This window comes from Platalea leucorodia (genome assembly GCF_965183815.1).
Source record: "Platalea leucorodia genome assembly, chromosome: 3".
In the NCBI taxonomy this organism is placed as follows: Eukaryota; Metazoa; Chordata; class Aves; order Pelecaniformes; family Threskiornithidae; genus Platalea; species Platalea leucorodia.
The window spans coordinates 76285194-76302665 of NC_138825.1; the positions used below are offsets into that span (position 1 = coordinate 76285194).

General features: G+C 47.4%; 2 protein-coding genes across 3 annotated transcripts in view; one reads left to right on the top strand and one right to left on the bottom strand.

The window, feature by feature from the left end:
• Positions 1 to 4720, top strand: part of REV3L (REV3 like, DNA directed polymerase zeta catalytic subunit) — a 129493-nt gene extending 124773 nt beyond the window's left edge. For both annotated transcript variants that reach the window (XM_082306518.1, XM_082306519.1), the window contains exons 31-32: positions 932 to 1141; positions 3633 to 4720. In XM_082306518.1, coding sequence (XP_082162644.1) covers positions 932 to 1141; positions 3633 to 3773 — 351 coding nt within the window. In that variant the 3' untranslated portion in view covers positions 3774 to 4720. The remainder of the gene's footprint in view (positions 1 to 931; positions 1142 to 3632) is intronic.
• Positions 4721 to 6108: 1388 nt separating this feature from the next.
• MFSD4B (major facilitator superfamily domain containing 4B) lies at positions 6109 to 16969 on the bottom strand (the record flags this gene model as incomplete). Its single annotated transcript, XM_082306131.1, is given in 5 exon segments — positions 6109 to 10106; positions 13287 to 13403; positions 16441 to 16622; positions 16624 to 16739; positions 16742 to 16969. Coding segments are annotated over 5 exon segments (1887 nt in total). The 3' UTR covers positions 6109 to 8862.
• Positions 16970 to 17472: the final 503 nt, after the last annotated feature.

The following is a 17472-nucleotide window of genomic DNA, read 5'->3' on the forward strand; positions in this document are numbered from 1 at the left end:
GAAATTATTGAGATGCAGGAATAGAAGCGTTAGGTAGCTGGATTTTAGTTTGTGATTCCCCTGACAAAAAGGGATGGTGAAAGACGGTGTGTCTGTGTAGTTTGGTTACTCTGCTTGGTGTAGACTTCAGCAGCATAGTAGTACGTCATGTTTTCCGCTGCAGACTTTTAATATAGCCTTGATTGACTTCATTTCTGCTTCTTTTCTCTGCCTTTCCGATGGCACTGTGACACTCACCTTAAGTATCTCCCACAAGCTGCTCTAAAAAGGCAAAAAGAGCCCTGACTTTCTGCGAGGCCAGGGAGCACCGAGGAGGTCACAGGGAGCAGAGCAGCCGGGTGTTTGAAGCAGGAGAGCGAAGGATAGCACAAAGCCGGAGTCATGCAGCACCCGGAGCAAGCGCAGGGAACAACGTTCCCTGGGCGAGGGGGCAGTGGTGGAGCTTCGTCCGGGGAAATCGGAGCATGAGCTAGAGCCACGGACCAAAGGACGGTGGCAGCTGTGTGAGCGGGACGGCACCGGCACAGAAACTCGAGGGCAGGCAGGATCCAGAAGGCAGCCCCTGGGGCTGCAGCCAGGGCACGTTTGGATGTGAAGCAGATCAGCACCTACAGGAACAACTGCAGGAGGCAGAGTTTGAGATGAGATCAGGAATTTAGCACGTGACGGAGGATTTCTTTGGTTACTCTTTTTCTGGTGAGGTTCCCTGTGAAATAGGTGTGGGTGGGCTCTGCTCAATGTATCGCTTCAGGGCAAGAGCTACGCTCTTCAGAGTGATGCAATCCATGTTAATAATCTGTGTATGAGCCCATGCCCTGCAGGCTGTGTTGCACTTTCATACTCCTTTTAAAAAAAATAGGCTATATAATCTAGGAATAAGGTGAGCTGCTTTCTTGAAAGTTCATTACCTCTTAATTATTTTTTTTAACAGATTCAAAAAGCTGCCTCGACTGCCCGCAGTGAGCTGGAAGGACGCAAAGGCACAATCTCCCAGTATTTCACGACCTTACACTGTCCCGTGTGTGATGAACTGACCCAGTACGGGATCTGTAATAAATGCAGAAGCCAGCCACAACATGTGGCAGTGATTCTCAACCAAGAAATCCGAGAGTTGGAGCGTAAGCAAGAACAGCTGGTCAAGGTATGATTAAAGCATTGTCAGACGTCTGTCAGCCAAGGACAGGGGCTGAAACTGCAAAGCCGCGTGTTACCGAATGCCCCCAACAGAAAGGGGAAGTACAGTCTGGGCGTTGAACGTGTTACAGCTTGTTTGCTTTTCCCCTTGCTGTTGAAGGCGGTGTAGCAGCTGTTACTCTCCTTAGCTTTGCGTAAAACTGAAGGCAGAGGGGGGATCAGAGCAGAAGATGCTTTTCTTCTGTTTTTAAAGAGTATCTTACGTGATTTGTAGGTGCCGTTTTATGACGACAGTGATGGAGAGTTGTGGAAGTATGGAAGATTTAACTTTTTTGCATTAAAATAACTGATGATGTTCTAGTAACAAAAACGTTTGTCCCAGAAAATTTATTTAGTTGTATGTACAACATGGATGTGGCTTAGCTTGGGGGTTTTCTTGTTAGCTTTCCTCTCGATAGGAATTTTCCAAGCTGTTTTTTTCCCTTGAGCTAGAAGTCAATTAAGAGGGTAGCTGACTGTGCTCACGAATGTATTATAGCAAAGCACAATGCCTCCCCTTACAGAAATATATGCATATACTCACCTAATTTTCGTACTGTCGTATTTTATAATTAATAAATATCTTTGTTAAAATTGATTTTTAGCACTAGCACGTGAACCATTTTAAAGACTTGTCTGAATTGCAGGGGATATAAATGTTCCTGTAGTCTAGGCATTGATCTGATAGGTTCCCATGGGGCTCTGTTGCTAGAAAACCATAATAATTCACTCTTCATAAATATTGCATTACTAAGGTGTGGACTTCTATTTCTTGCTGTATTTTTGTAATATTTTCTCTGATCTGCACTGTAAATGGCAGTAAAGGAAGGTGATGCACGTTCTGCAGTTCTCCTGTGGTACTCTGAACCTTTCACATTGCTTTTGTTCTGGAATAATTGAGACCTTGGCAGATTGGTCCAGCCCCGCGGACGGACCAGCGGGTTTGGTCAGACCGTTCTCGTGTCCACGCAGCAGGTCGGCAAGGCCTGGGATCCCGTGCTAGTCAGTGTTCGGTGACTCAACCTCTCTGTAAGAGCATCTGTCTTACTTTAATATGAAGATGTATAGATCCTTCACAGCTTAAATTCTTGGCCCTCCTAGATTATAAACGTGCCAGAGCCAGCAGAAAACTGATACAACACTGAATCGTACGTTATTTTAAAACCCATTTAAAAATTACGTGCCTTAGATTAAGGCCATAGGCTTCTCCCCTCTACACAAACTGAACTTAGAAAGCGTCTCGAGCACCATTTAGTTTGGTCCCTTGTGTTCAAAGCAGCCGCAGCCTCTTTCGAAAGATCTAGGGTGGACTTATTTCTGAGGCTCTTCTGGTGGTTACAAACGTGGAACAAACGGTTCAAATCCTGTTCCACGGTCACGGTTGGAGGTCGGAGGATGCGTGTCCTCCGAGGTGCCGCGTGTGGGACTTGGCCGAGAGGGGCTGCTCCCCTCCAGCTGTCGTCAGTTCGAGTTTCTGGTCTGCAGGGATTCGGTGCTGAAGCAGGTCTGGCCGAGAGGGTCGCTGGTGCCCAAGTGATCTTAACATGGAAAGAAGGAAAAGAACTAATTTTAAAAGCAAAGGATATTTTTTTGATTTGTAGTTCAGACTCTGCAAATGGTAGGATAACGTTGTGTAACACTTTGATGTTACAAAACGCAAGTGTGGTTGGAAGCAAATTTCTGGGTTTTTGGAAAACCGGCTGGAGGTGGCAGATACTGGGAAGGATTAAAAAGAAAATAGCAAAGCAGGGGCCTTTAGTTTTCTGAAGGTAGCTAGCTTTGGAAAAACTGTGCCTGCCGCTATTTTATTCCATCAGGTATATCATGTTAAAAGTACTTTCCAGCAGCGTTAACTAAATTAACGAGTAGTTCCATGAACGAGGAGAGCAGTGGAACGTGCGTGCCCTGTGTATTTCTGGCTTGGGGTTGATTAACTCTGACTTGGAAAGTAAAGCTCTAATTGAAGCTTATCCTGAAACAGGAGTAGTTCGTAAGTCCCTTTCCTGCGCAGAGAATAACTGCTGAATAACAGCGTTGTCTTTCGTCACTAGGAAACTTTTATACAGGATAAGTTGATCCTGAATACTGAACACACTGCCCCACTTAAATCCACTCAGCTCATTTACCTTATTTTGCCAAGCACCACCAGATACAAGTAGAAGTTAATGAGCGGGGCCGAAAGCCGAGCTGCGCAGCCCAGCTGTTGATCTCTGCCCAGCGCAGGGCGGGCGATGCCTGCGGCCCGGCGCCGGCAGCAAAACGAGCGGCCTGGCAGCGGCAGGGGAGGCCGCAGCAGAGAAGGGAGCCGCGCTGCATCCCTGCCTTGGGGAAGAGCTTGGTGCTGGTAGGGCTGTGCCTGTTCCGCTGCCGCAGTGTCGAGGGCTCGGGAGTCCCAAGTGACTCGTGCCTTGCTCGTGTTAAACTGGAAATAACCTTTTGCTTTTTTACGTGTGCTCTAGATATGCAAGAACTGTACAGGCTGCTTTGATCGACAGATCCAGTGCGTCTCCCTCAACTGTCCAGTACTTTTCAAGCTCTCCAGAGTCAGCAGAGAACTGTCAAAGGCACCGTATCTTCGCCAGCTACTTGACCAGTTTTAAACGATCTGTGTTACAGGATTCCAGGTGCTATTTTTGTTTTCTTCAGTGTTTACCACACTAAGACTATTGTGCATGGTGCTTTTTCAATTCTCATCTAGTCCAGGATTTCCATTTTAAGTGTTGGGTTTATTATCTGAATAATGAACGCTTATCCTAACTAAATTAAAAAAAAAAAAAAAAAAATACATTTGTTGATCTATGAATAGCTCACTTTTTAAGATGTACAAATTTCTTCTTTCTTTCATGTTTCTAACATACTGTTTTATAATGCTGATGTTGAAATAGCTATGTGTAACATCTTGTAAATCCATTTCAAAGCAGCAGTCAAGTTTACTTCCTGGAGGAAGGAGCACTGAAAACCTCTTGAAACGATAAAACCATTAGTGTGTGTTCTTGAACTGTCAGTATCAAGACGTGTTACTTATATATTATCCATTCACTTTATAATTTTGTCTGCGAAATATTTTGTAAATACACTTTTTTACTTTTCAAACAACTGAGTAAAATAATGTGCAATGACTTTTATACAGATAATTTTAAAGTTGGTTGGTATATCTCCTCCTAAGTTTTGCTTGATTCCAAGTAGATTGTTATTTTGATCAGACTGTGCAAGCAGTAGTATCATGTGTAGCATTTTGAAACATTATTTTCTAAAAATTGCTGTCTTGCTTTAGCTATTAATGGGGCATTGTGAGGAACTGTGCAAAGACATTTTTGTTACAAACCTGTGGGACTGTTGCAATACTTTAAATATAAAATTTTATTCCATTTTTGCTTGTTTTGTATAGACATTTCTATTGCTTCTAAATATGCTTAAAATATTTTCTTTCCTTATGTACTGTACAGTTAAATCTTATTTGCCACCATCTTGACAAAATGTGTATTTAGAATATTTGTATAACTGTATAAAATGGAAAAGGAATTATGTGGTCAGTGCATTGTTTTCTAAACTGGAAATCATTTTGTTTTAGAAGTTAATAATGGAAACCATATTAAAGTTGAATAAAATGATATGGTAAAAATTACGTGCTTTTTTTAATGTTTACCCTCAATTGCAGACGCCTTTGTTACCCTCCTTTGGTGCACACAGAGTCACGTAAGCAGGACTGCTCACATCAGAGGTAAGAATCCACAGCTCAGTTTCCAGCTTGAGCTTTGGGATCCAAAACCTTGGCATCAATTCTTGGAGGCCTTCCCCAAACCAGAAGAGAAACATTTCCAGCTTTCCATTAGTCAAAACAGGAGTAAGTTTTAAATTTAGAAGTCCAGAGTAGCTTTGAAAAATAGAACAAAACTTTATTTACATCAAGGAACCTGAGCGCCTTCTCCAGTTAAGAATTTATTACATTCAAGATACAAGTCAGTCCGTTAATTTCACATTATACAGTACAGTGTAAACCCACACCAAGCAGAATAAAAACTATTAAATATAGAATAGAACATCCAGAGATTGCGATGCGCTTTTATGCAAAGTAACTAAAAAAAAAACAAAAAAAAGTCAAGGCACAAAGCTTTGCCTACTCTTGCAATCTGGCATTGCTCATGTACAGAACAAAAGTGCAAATGCCAGGACTAACGTCTCAGTGCTTGCGGTACAATCCAGCGCTTGGCAGCGCTTCGGGGAGAAATATTAAGTGACGCTTAACTGCAAGAGGGTGGGCAAGCGCTCACCTTCTAACTCAGTCCTGGCTTTATGGACAAAAATATGATTCTTAATAAAGTCAGATACCTAATCCATGGACAACAGTTTTTGTCCTCAACACAGAGATTTTTCTAGCATAAGCAAGGCAATGGTAAAGTAACAGAGTTTACTTCAAGTAATTTCAACCCATAACATGGAAGTTTAAGTGGTGAAGCTTTCTGGAGAATCTTTAACTTAAAAGGCACTGTAAATAGATCCTCGCTTTAACCGTATACGCCAGGACACAATTTACTTTGGAAGGAAATTTAAACATGTAAAAACTAACATTGTCTAAAAACAGCCTTGAGGAACGCCAGAATCCAAGAGCTAGGAAAGCTACAGCCTTGAACATCAAGGCTGCCTGGAAGTGCTGCGAGCTGGACTCATTGTTGGAAACGTCCTACATCTGTTTTAATCTTAAATTGCTTTAAACTTTTCATTCTCATTGAAGGGCAGCCCCTGCTATTAAAGCATGCTTTCAGGGGATAAGGAGAACAAGTTCACTCTCTAAGTACGTTCCATTTCAAGTCTGAGGCCAGAACTAAGACACTGAAGGCTCTAAGCGCTCGCTAAGATGACTCAAAATGCAGACGTCGCCCGGAGAAAGGCCTCCACGTAGCACTCGGCCGCGATTCTACATGGTGCTGCTCCAGAGGACGCGGTTCCGCTCTGCCTTCCTGCCAGTGCTTTCGGGATCCTTGACCTCCTGCAAAAGGCTGCTCTTACCTTGGCATTCCAGGCTGTCCCTCCATTCCTACAACTCAGGCCTCCTGCTTATAAGGGGGGAAACGGGGGTGAATTCAAGTGACTCATGCAGGAATTAATACAGCCGGGGGGGGGAATCTTTGTTTTGCACGGTATTTTTACATTTGTTGGGAAGACGTTAGTCAGAAACACAAATAACTGTGTATATACAAGCAGTAAGCAGATAAGGTTCAAAGAGGTTACAGCATATTTCCCAATGCAGCTTTGATTTCATTTTCTGTTTTTTTTAGTACTTGATTATGCAAGACGTGTAAACTATCCCTGAGAATCTTACATGCAGGACATTCCAATTTGGAATTTCATTCCAAAAATTAGCTTATGAATTGGGGATTATTTAAAATCTTCCCACTGCCAGGTGTGTTTCTTAAACTCATTTTCTTCTGGCAACAAGATCTCAGGTATGGGGAAACTTCTTTACATCGCCATCGACTCCCCGGGTACCGCCTCGGGGTTGCAGCGGGGAGCTGCCGCAGAACCATTTCCCCATCTTTTGTCGTTGGTCCTGCGCCAAACCCAATTCCTGCCAAAGGAAACCCGCGACCTCCCCGGGGGGCCGGGAACTCTGCAAAAGCAGAGCAGGAGCCGTTATCGCTCCCCCTCCACCAGCAGGATTTGTCCTCGCCCTCAGCGAACGCCCCCGACTTTCTGCGCACGCAGAGCAGGTACTGCAGCCTGCAGGAGGAAAAGGGGGAAAAGGGAAGCTGAAGAAACGCAGGCTTAATCTGCGCTCCTTCAAGTCACCGCCTCTGCCACGCCACTTCATTTGTTACCGTACGCAGCTGGCTGAACGCGCGCGGCCGTGCAGGCTTACTCCTCTTTGTTGAACAAACGCTGTCACGTGCACCTAGAACAGGGCTTGGGCTGGTGTTTAAAAGCATTTGCCATTACTTTAAGCGAAGGCGAGAACCCTTGTGTAGCAGGTGAAACAAGGCCGTATTTTAAAGTGCAGGTTCATGCATTGCACTGGAAAAAGATGCCACAGAAGTGCACATACACACAAGGGAAAAAAAAAAAGGAATCGGGCAAAAGCACAATGGCATTTAAGTGCCGAGAGCAGAGGGAGAGGGAGGCCCTTCCACATGGCAAGATGCAAAAAAAATTATGCATTTTGGCTGCAAGTTGATTCCTGCTTCTCACTAACTTTGCAGAAGGGAAAAAGCCATGAGGTTCTTGGTTGCACACGCCGAGGACAAGAGAGGGAACACAAACAGCCCTGAAACCACAATGAACGTCTAAGGTTCTGTGCTATGCTACATCTAGAGCTCTTGTTAATAAATTAAACTGCTTAGCAAGAAAACTACTCATAACAGTGCAAAGTAAAAAACCCCAAACATGAGCACATTCTGATCACACAGCCTTAAAAAAAAATCCTTAACCTACAAATTTGGCATTTCAAGTAGACAAATTGCAAGCCCGCTCTTTTGGAGTCAGATTTTTGCCGTTGGCTGCTGCTTTTTTTGCTCGTACTGGGGAGGGCTCGCTGGCACGGCTGGGCCTTCCCGCGTCTTCCTGCTTGGCGGCGACGAACCTACCCCTACCAGCCACTGCTGCTCCCCTCGGCGGAGCCCGCCTGCAAGTCAGCGCCCAGGGAAACACACCCCAGGTGGCACCGATGCAGCTGGCAAGGGGCAAGCGGCCGTACAGTACGACCTGCAGGGATCGCCTCATCGATAATTCCCCCTCGTTCTCAAATTTGCATTTTAACACATCGCTACGTTAAAGTCTGGGCACAGGAAGGCAGAAAAGTTGTTACCACCTTAGTTTAAGCAACTGGCTTAAAAATACCACAGCCCTATGTCAATACCTTATATTACGTAATCTGTTTATATAAAATTTTCTCATCTTCTTCATACATTTCTTGATTTCTGTGGTAGTGCAGTCATTAAAATCACAAGTGCAATCACCAGTACTTGAGACTATTTCGATTTGTCACCACTGTTTAACCAGTAAACCAGAGTTAAGCATTATAGCAGATGAATATGACCCATTTTGTCCCCCTTCCCATACACTGCTTTTAAATGCCCTAAAGGCATGGTGCCACTCCTAAAAAGTAATTTTTCATCTTTTCTCGTCTAGTGACAGAACCAAAAGAATTACATAGTTTGCCAACAGGTTACCCGATTTACAGCCGCTGGGCATCCCCTGAAATTTGACTGGATTTCCTGGTTCATGTCACCCACAAACTTCCAACGCAGTAGAAACAGTCGTCTTTCACGAGATAAGACAGCTCAGCATCGCAGATGGATTTCTCTCCTTCTCATGAAAACATTTTGGGACCACGCACCTCAGAACTGCACACTCCACCCAACCTCCAAAAAACTGAGTGGTCCGAGCAGTCCCCCTCCTTCCCAGTTAGTTCTTATTACAGCATATAGAACTTAAATGCATGCCTCACATTTAGAAAACATCTCATGTTTTAACGTTTTCCGTACAGTCTATACATTTTATCACGTTACCCCATTCACGTCATGGCGGACTTTCCGACTCTCAGACACATCGCTGCAGACTGAAAATGAAAGGAGAAAGGGCCGGACGGACACAGAAATGAACACGCGGGCTCTGCACCACTACAAAAGGAGTCTTCAACCACTCCTACAATTCCATTGCATTTCCCTTTTTTAAAAAAAAAAGTCAGCTTGGATTTCAATCGTTCTTCTCCCGGTCAACATTCACATTTTTTCTCCCAGGGGAGCCACCAGCAACCACTGGAGAATCGCGCAATACATGGTCCAGATGGGGCTGGAGGGAGACGCTGGCTGGAGAGTCCCCGGGTATCTTACGGGAGGTTTCTATCACAGAGTTTCTCAGCGTGTCATTCATTTCTATTACCTCAAAGTCTGCTTCGTTCCACTCTCCCGCATCCTCCTCATCCTCTTCATCCTCATTCAGCCCCGAGTTTGACAACAAAGCTTTCCGGTCCTCGCTCTCGCTCATTGCTTTCAAGTCGCTCTCACCGGGGCAGGTGGCCAATTTGTACATCAGAGGGAAGAGTATAACTGTCACTGCAGAAGTCACCAAGGCGGTGTACATCACCACGGGAACGTGGTGGAACCTTCCTTGCAGATACCCCACCACGGCAGGAATGCACATCTCGCCCAGCGCGGCGCCGATCACAAACAGGGAAGCCGATTTTCCTTGCACGACCGTGTACTGTTCTATCCAGGAAATGCCGCTGGGGAAGATGGTAGCCATCGACGCTCCATACATAGCGGTTCCGACCCACAGCGAGGCTGGGTACCTCACGAAGAAGGCCAAGCACGAAGAGGAGACGGCAGAGCCTACGATACTCAGCAGGATCATGGTGCCGGGGTACAAGCAAGCAGCACAGAATATTGCCACTCCTCTGCAAGCAGCAAACGTGCCCCAGAAGACAGAATTCAAAGCGGCCGCTTCGTTTTCTTTCATCTCGGCAAAGACCTCCGCGTAAGTAAATATGTAAGAGCCGTACGTGACCTCCGCTCCCACGTAGCAGAAGAAAAACATGAACAGGAGAATAATAAGGGCATAGTGGTATTTGGCAAACATGCCTTTCTGCAAAGAAGCCTTTGATTTGTCTCGAGCTGAGCTGCCCTTTGAATACAAAATAAAGAAGAAGAAAGAAACGAGCAGAAGATAGGTCCCTATGACAACATAGGACCACAAAAAATCTGCACCAAGATGGTGTTTCAGTGCTGACGCAGCTGATGCAGCTGATGACGTCGGCACAGACCTCGGGACAGACTGGTTTGTCTTTCCAGCTACTGGAAGGTCTTTAGAGTCGGAGCCTCCCAAGGCCATTTTAGCCAGGATTGGAGCCACAAACGCACCGACAGCAAAACTGAAGTGTAAGGCCTGCATATGCGGCCCAGCCTCTGCTCCCCAGGTATTCAGTGCCAGTACATTGCCACCTGCGGATCAGAGAGGAGGATTCAGTCATTTTAGGCTGAAACCAGATATTGGGTTAAAAAAAAAAAAAAATAGACAAACCAAACCATAACCTGTATTCATAGAATCACAGAATGGTTAAGGTTGGAAAAGACCCTTAAGATCATCGAGTCCAGCCGTTAACCTATCACTGCCAAGTCCACCACTATACCATGTCCTCGAGCACCACATCTACCCGTCTTTTAAATACCTCCAGGGATGGAGACTCAACCACTTCCCTGGGCAGCCTCTTCCAGTGCCTGACCACCCTTTCAGTGAAGAAGTTTTTCCTAATATCCAACCTAAACTTCCCCTGGTGCAGCTTGAGGCCATTTCCTCTCGTCCTTTCACTTGTTACTTGGGAGAAGAGACTGACCCCCACCTGGCTACAACCTCCTTTCAGGGAGTTGTAGAGAGCAAGAAGGTCTCCCCTCAGCCTCCTCTTCTCCAGACTAAACAACCCCAGCTCCCTCAGCCGCTCCTCATAAGACTTGTGCTCTAGACCCCTCACCAACTTCGTTGCCCTCCTCTGGACACGCTCCAGCACCTCGATGTCCTTCTTGGAGTGAGGGGCCCAAAACTGAACCCAGTACTCGAGGTGCGGCCTCACCAGTGCCAAGCACAGGGCACTGTCACCTCCCTGGTCCTGCTGGCCACACTATTCCTGATACAAGCCAGGATGCCATTGGCCCTCTTGGCCACCTGAGCACACTGCTGGCTCATGGTCAGGCGGCTGTCAACCAACACCCCCAGGTCCTTTTCCGCCAGGCAGCTCTCCAACCACTCCTCCCCCCGCCTGTAGCGTTGCATGGGGTTGTTGTGACCCAAGTGCAGGACCCGGCACTGAGCCTTGTTGAACCTCATACAGTTGGCCCCGGCCCATCGATCCAGCCTGTCCAGGTCCCTCTGCAGGGCCTTCCTACCCTCCAGCAGATCGACACTTCCACCCAACTTGGTGTCATCTGCAATTATCTATATTATTGATTCAGTTTGCAATAATAGCAGGTTTAGCAAATACAATGTGCAAAATCGTAGTTAACTGAAATTCTGCCTGTAAGCACCTTAAATCCATGTGATTACTTGAGCTTTCGAAGGGTATTCACAGCAGTCAAAATGAAGAGCCACACACTGGCTTAACTCAGCAACAATGGCTGTGCTTAATTACCCTACTTGACGATTTCCAGCATTTTTCAGCCTTTTTTCCAAAGAGCAAATTTAACTGCTTCCCATTGCTATAACTTTTAAAAGCAACAATGCACAACGCTAAGAATCAGAGGCCTCATTAAACAACATCTCAGGAAACATCAAGAATCGCTTGCTTATGATGGGCTGGGACTACCCCGACTGCATTCAAACGACTTTCCGGAAGCAGAAAGGTTTACAATACCGCTGCAGAGACCAAACTACAACACCCTCAGATCAACAATAATGCGAGAAAATTGGAACTCCGAGAGACGTTTTTAAGTAGTCCCCGAGAAGAATGGAGGAAAATAAGAACAGTAACTAAATTCCTGTGCTACAGTACAGCAACCCTTGTCACGCAGCACTAACACTCTTCCAAATTAATTCAGTTACGCTCGACTGCCGTGCTCTTACCTTCTCCTGCTGGGAAGTCTCCCTGCCTCAAAGGTCGGACTTCCAAGCAGCACACCCACCCACTGAAGGCATTTTTACAATAAGCCCACAGGATTTTCCCATATGAAGAATTTTTAAACCAAGTGCCGTGTATAACGATCCTACCAGAGGCAACAAATACACCTCTGCACTCAGGTTATTAACCATAACCCGTGCCATGCAAAACCATCTTTTCCACTACCGGATCCTATATCACGCTCTCTTTAGTGTTAGCAGAGCTCCCTCAAGCTCCGCAGAATTAGGGCAGATGGTTCCCATCACTCCTCGGTGTTGCCTACCTGCCAAGCCACCGGAGCCAGGCCCTGCCTGGGATGCTTCCAGAGCTGTTTGGATAGCTAGGCTAATTCATTAGCCAGCTCTTACTCAGAAATAAGCCTGCCCCGAAGCTGGTCAACCAGATGCAGTCGTACCTTGCTGGCTAGTAAGTAACTGCAGGCTCCCTGGGTAAGCCAGGAAAGTCAGCACGCTGCTGGGAAGTCACCGGAGAGGTGCCAGGTAAGCGGCCGCCTGTTGCGGCTTCACCACCACCTTCTACAGCAACGCCAGAACACTCCGCCACCGACGTATTTTTGGTTGTTTCCTGATCCCCATCTGCAAGTATGCCGGCGTTACCCACCCGTCTCTTAAGCGTGCTTAGGTCTCTTGCCATGGCCTCGCCTCCTGATCCAAACCGCCTGCTACCACCAGCCATCACTAACTCATCCTTTCTAAGCCATGCCCAATGAACTAATTTCTGTGGGAATTCCTTTCTCATACCTCTGGTGTAACTGACCTTTCCAACCGCACCTGCAGGCATCTGCTCTGCAACGTCACCGACACATCTCCCTCCAATAAGGAGCCTCTACTAAGAAACTGGTTTTCTCAACAGGTTTCCAGCAAAAGCCTTTTTTCCAGGCCATCTGCGGTATGCACATGCCACAGACTTACAATTTGGTGTATGGAATAAATTTATATTCCCAAACACCTAAGCGAGGCTGGCCAAGGGCAGCAAATATCCCTGAATTCAGGGAGAGGGATGACAGGGTGCTGTGAGGGAGCTAGGGCAGCGGATGCCTGCTGTGACTCCCCAGACGCCACCCGGCCAGGTTTAGGTGGCCAACTCCCCAACACAGCAACTGTGAGAACCCTCTCTCAAACACCTGGGGTTGCTCAGGACTCACTTCGCTCCAGCTGACGCTAATGAACCGTAACCTGACCAGCTTCCTGTAGGTGAGTAATTTAAAGAAAACACTGTTTAAAGAGCACGTAGCACTTTCTTTACGCCTGTTAATTGCCCACTGAAACACATACTGATCTTCTCCGGGAAGCAGGAGATACCCAGCTCCCCAAGCCCCCTGCGGAAGGTCTGTAACAGAGACACAAACACTGGAAGTCTCAGGGCCAGAATAATCCAAGAATCCCGGCCAGGTGAAACAGCTCCCCTCTTTTAATTCAAGACGTGTCAAATGAAATACCAGCCAACAGTTTTGGTGAGCTTGAAGTTTCCCATTAGTGTGGTGAAGGAACTATCGGACCGTATGGTCCCTTACCTGTGTCTAGAATTCCCATGGAAGCTCCAATAATTGACATCAAGACAGTTAACAGCAGGGATTTCTTACACCAGGGTATCCCATAAAGACCAACCGTTGTTCCAGACATGGATAATGCTGGAAAGGTTAAAAAACAAAACAAACAAAAAACCCAGATACTACAGTTGCCATTTAAACTACAAAACATACAGAAGACCAAGAAATACAAATGCATTCATCGTCATTACAGTTACAGATAATCCAAATAGGTGATGCAACCTAATTACCTCAATTAATGATTAGCAGAAACAGCTAGAAAGTTCAACAGAATCATTTTTCACTTGGAAAGAAGGAATTTCATCGGAATACAAACACTACATGAAAAACCTGTTTTGCTAAAGCTTTGTTTGCAAAGGGAGTAGCATCTGTTGCTAGAACACCAAGAAGCCGCCTTCTGCAAACTTTTGATTTAGAAGTGCTATTTCAGTATCTTCTGCAAACTTCGCATCTGGAAATGTTACTTTACCACAGAAGAAGTAAAACGTGCTTTTGAACAGTACTTTGAACAGTTTTTTTTGCTCTAAGAACTACAGAGCATTACATTTGGCTCCATTTTAAAAGAACCCAAATCACTAAGCTCTTAAAATCCTGTAAAGTGATTGCACCTTGGCCAACAAGCAACCTCCATATAAAAATGCTGACTTTCATTTATATTCTGTTCTCACACGAGGGATGTGTTCCAAGCGATTTCTGGAGTTTTAAGAGACACAACAACAAAACTTCTCATCATCAATTCAGCAGCAATTCATTAACTGTATTAGTTTTGCTATTATTAACTACACCTACAACATGCCATTTTGAAAAACCTTTTTTAGCAGATAGAAATTATTTTTATTACAATTTGGAAGGAAGTTCAGCAGTTAAATTCTATGCTTATAATCACCTTCATAATAAAATAATCTGCAATTAATATCTTGAATTTACAGTATGAGGTTTGTAGAAAGCTTGTGCCAGTTCAGACGTCTCTATTATTTTTCAAATCAATGCTTGATCATAGGTGGGGCAGATGATACTTAAAGATCAATGGGGATCGATGTAATTAAGAACTTACTTACTTAGGTTAACTCTAAACAACAATGGAAAAAATAAATATCCAGAACCCGAGAGCCCTACCATGACGCTCGGAATACACGCCTCGAAACATTTTTGAAGGCTAGTGTGCTGAGCTGCATGAAGAAAAATCTAAAGCCGGGGTGTACTAAGTACAGGTTCTCAGATGCCCCGCTCACGGCTGAAACGTAACTTCTCAGCGAGTTCTCAGCAGTCCACTTCAGCTCTGCACCTGCAGACTGGTACTTAAAAGCTTCCTTGACGAAGACAGATTATGTCTTCAATTCTTTCTCTGTACAGTAGCAGAGTTTCAGCAGTTGAAAGACGGGAAGTAAAACTACGTGAGCCAAAAGCTCTTACAGGCAGCCTTCAGATAATAGAAATGAGAGAAGATTCAGTAGTTCAAATTGTGCTTTTGCCATAAGCGCTACAAATTGGTAAGGATTAGGAGATGAATATTTTTCCAAGCATTGTTGACAGACAGCTATCTTGTCTGATACTTCAGGAAAAGAAGCAAATTCTAAACTATTTCAAGTTAACACTCACTTCCACAGGTGTATTAATTCCGTTATGGAAGGTAAAGCCTCAAATGTCGGACGCAGACAACTCTGACCTTGTCAGATGTACAAGGAGGCTAAAGGAACCCCACTTTACAGGTGTTCTGGCGGAGAGAAATAAAGAACAGGGAGGAGACCAAGTAAAGACATCTTAGAACAAAAGCACTGATCCAGGAAGATGAAGACAAGGGGGGCGAGGGGGAAGAGAGAAGAGACAGACAGACGTTATATGACATGACTACTCCTGATAGCAGGAGACAGGCATACAGGGATAAGAAGAGACTTAGTTCAAACACCAGCAACGGAAAACGGACCTTCTCATACCCTCTGAACGGACCCTGTGATTACAGCACGGTCCTCAGGGGAGGCACAGTTCTGTTCAAATCTCCCTGAGTAAAAGTATGGGAAGGAGAAGGAAAAGTGTGAGCCCCGGTGTCTGCTTTAGTCCCTAACTTACAGCACGAAGGCACGTACTGCCGTTACTGCGCTTGAAAGAAAAAAAGACAGGGCTTCCACTATTTTAGGTGTGCTCCGAGAATCTCTACCTGAACGAGACACTAAGGCGACTCTGAAAGGAGCACCTCATTTCTGGATGCTGAGCGCTGCTCTTGGCGACCTGACGGCCGAGCAGCCCCGCTCTGCCAGGACGAAGCCAGTCCTGCGCTCCTACAGGACAGAGTTTCCACGTGTCCAGAAAACTGTCAAGATCATAAACTGTGGTTCCTGTAGAATTTAAATATTTTCATAGCTAGGCAGCAACTGAGCAGCAAGTTTCCACCATCACAGGTGGTATTTAATGTTTTTCCACTTCACATACGTTCTAATTTGATTAAGGCCCTCCAGTCAAAACCTCAGGACTTTTGTCCAGCACGCAAAGATGATGCCTTCTGCTGAGCTCTGAGGAAGGGAAGGGTTTCACGAAGCTCTCCCCACAGCAGCGTACCCTCAGCACGACTGCTGGAGGTTTCCGCTGTGCGGAAATGAAAACCAAAACATAGTTTCCCCTGGTTTGTTTATGCATTTCATAGAGTGACATTTCAGAAGCCTGTATGTTCCAAGAGGATCTGTACTGAGCATATTACTTGATACAAAGGAAAAAAAAAAACCTCCACTTGTAACTTTTTTTGTCCAAACCAAAGGCACCTTTTGGTCAATTCAAACAGGTTTTGTCAGTTCAAAAGCAGTCACCGCTACTAACGCGCCCAGCGAGCCCAACCGCTTGGAAACGATGCTGTACCGCAGTAACGCGGTGTCAAAAAACGAACAAAACAGGATTATCGCGACAGCGAGCGGCAGCACACGCGCGGCGGTTTACGGGGAGCAGCACCGCGTGCCGCAGGCCCCCGATTTGCATGTCTCGGCCCCGCCGCAGGAACGCGACAGGACGGCCTGGCAGCCGGCCCCGGCCCCGGGCAGGGAGCGCCGGCCCCGGCCCCTGCTGACGGGCGGTTCCGCTCACGGCCGGCGGCCGCGCCTGAGGACGGGCCCCGCCGCGGCCCGGCACTCACCGAGGAGGAGGTGGGCGTTCATGCAGTCGAAGAGCACCCCGCCGAGCACCGACCCGCCCAGGTAGCCCAGGGACCGGCCCACGAAGATGTAGTAGATGTCGCTGACGTTCTTGTGGACGTTGGCGGCCAGGTTCTGGAAGGTGGGCCCCAGCACCGCGATGCTCATCCCCTGCCAGGCATTGAACGGGGGTGAGCCGGCGCGCCGCCTTCCCCCGCCCCGACAGGCGGCCGAGCGGCTCGGAGCCCGCCGGCGGCCGGAGGGGAAGGGGCCGCAGGTGCGGTGAGAGCCCCCCGCCCGCCCGCCCGCCCTCCGCCCCTCCGCGCTCACCAGCCCCAGGAAGGCCGCGCAGAGCGCCCCGGAGATGCACCAGCGCAGCGCGGCTCCCTCCCCGCCCCGGCCGCATCGCCAGCCGCCACCGCCGACCACGGCCACCTCCGCCTCCGGCGCGGCGGGGAGGCGCGGCCGCGGCCCCGCCGCCTCCCCCGGGGCGGCGAACCGGACGTGCTTCTTCCGCTCGGCGCCGGCCATGGCTCCTCGCGCCGCGGCGCCGGCACCAACGGCCGCTGCGGCCCGCGGGGGAACGCGGCACCGCCGGCACCGCCCCCTCGCATGGCGGCGCGGGGGGAACTACAGCTCCCGGCGTGCTCCGCGCCGCGCTGCTGGACCGGGTGGGGGCGGCCGCGGCGCGTGCGAGGCCCCGCCCGTAGCCGTTGGCGGCAAGGCGGCCCCGCGCGGAGGACGGCGGCGGCTGCCCCCCGTTTTGCCTTTTGGCTTCTGAAGCGTTTTCCACGGGCTGCCGCCTCTGGCCGGGTTTTTAGGATTGGTGTTACGGGGGCAATTAACACCCGAGCTTGCGGACGGCAAAGAGCTACGGTCTTACACCGTACTGCTTTCGTCATCCTGAGGAGCCCGTTAATTCAAGAGTGCCCTCGTGAAACCAGAAATGGGCTTCTCTGCAGGCCTCACTGAGCAAAACGATAATAACCAAGGTTTAAAATGGATCTAAAAAATTACAATTATTTAGGATCCCC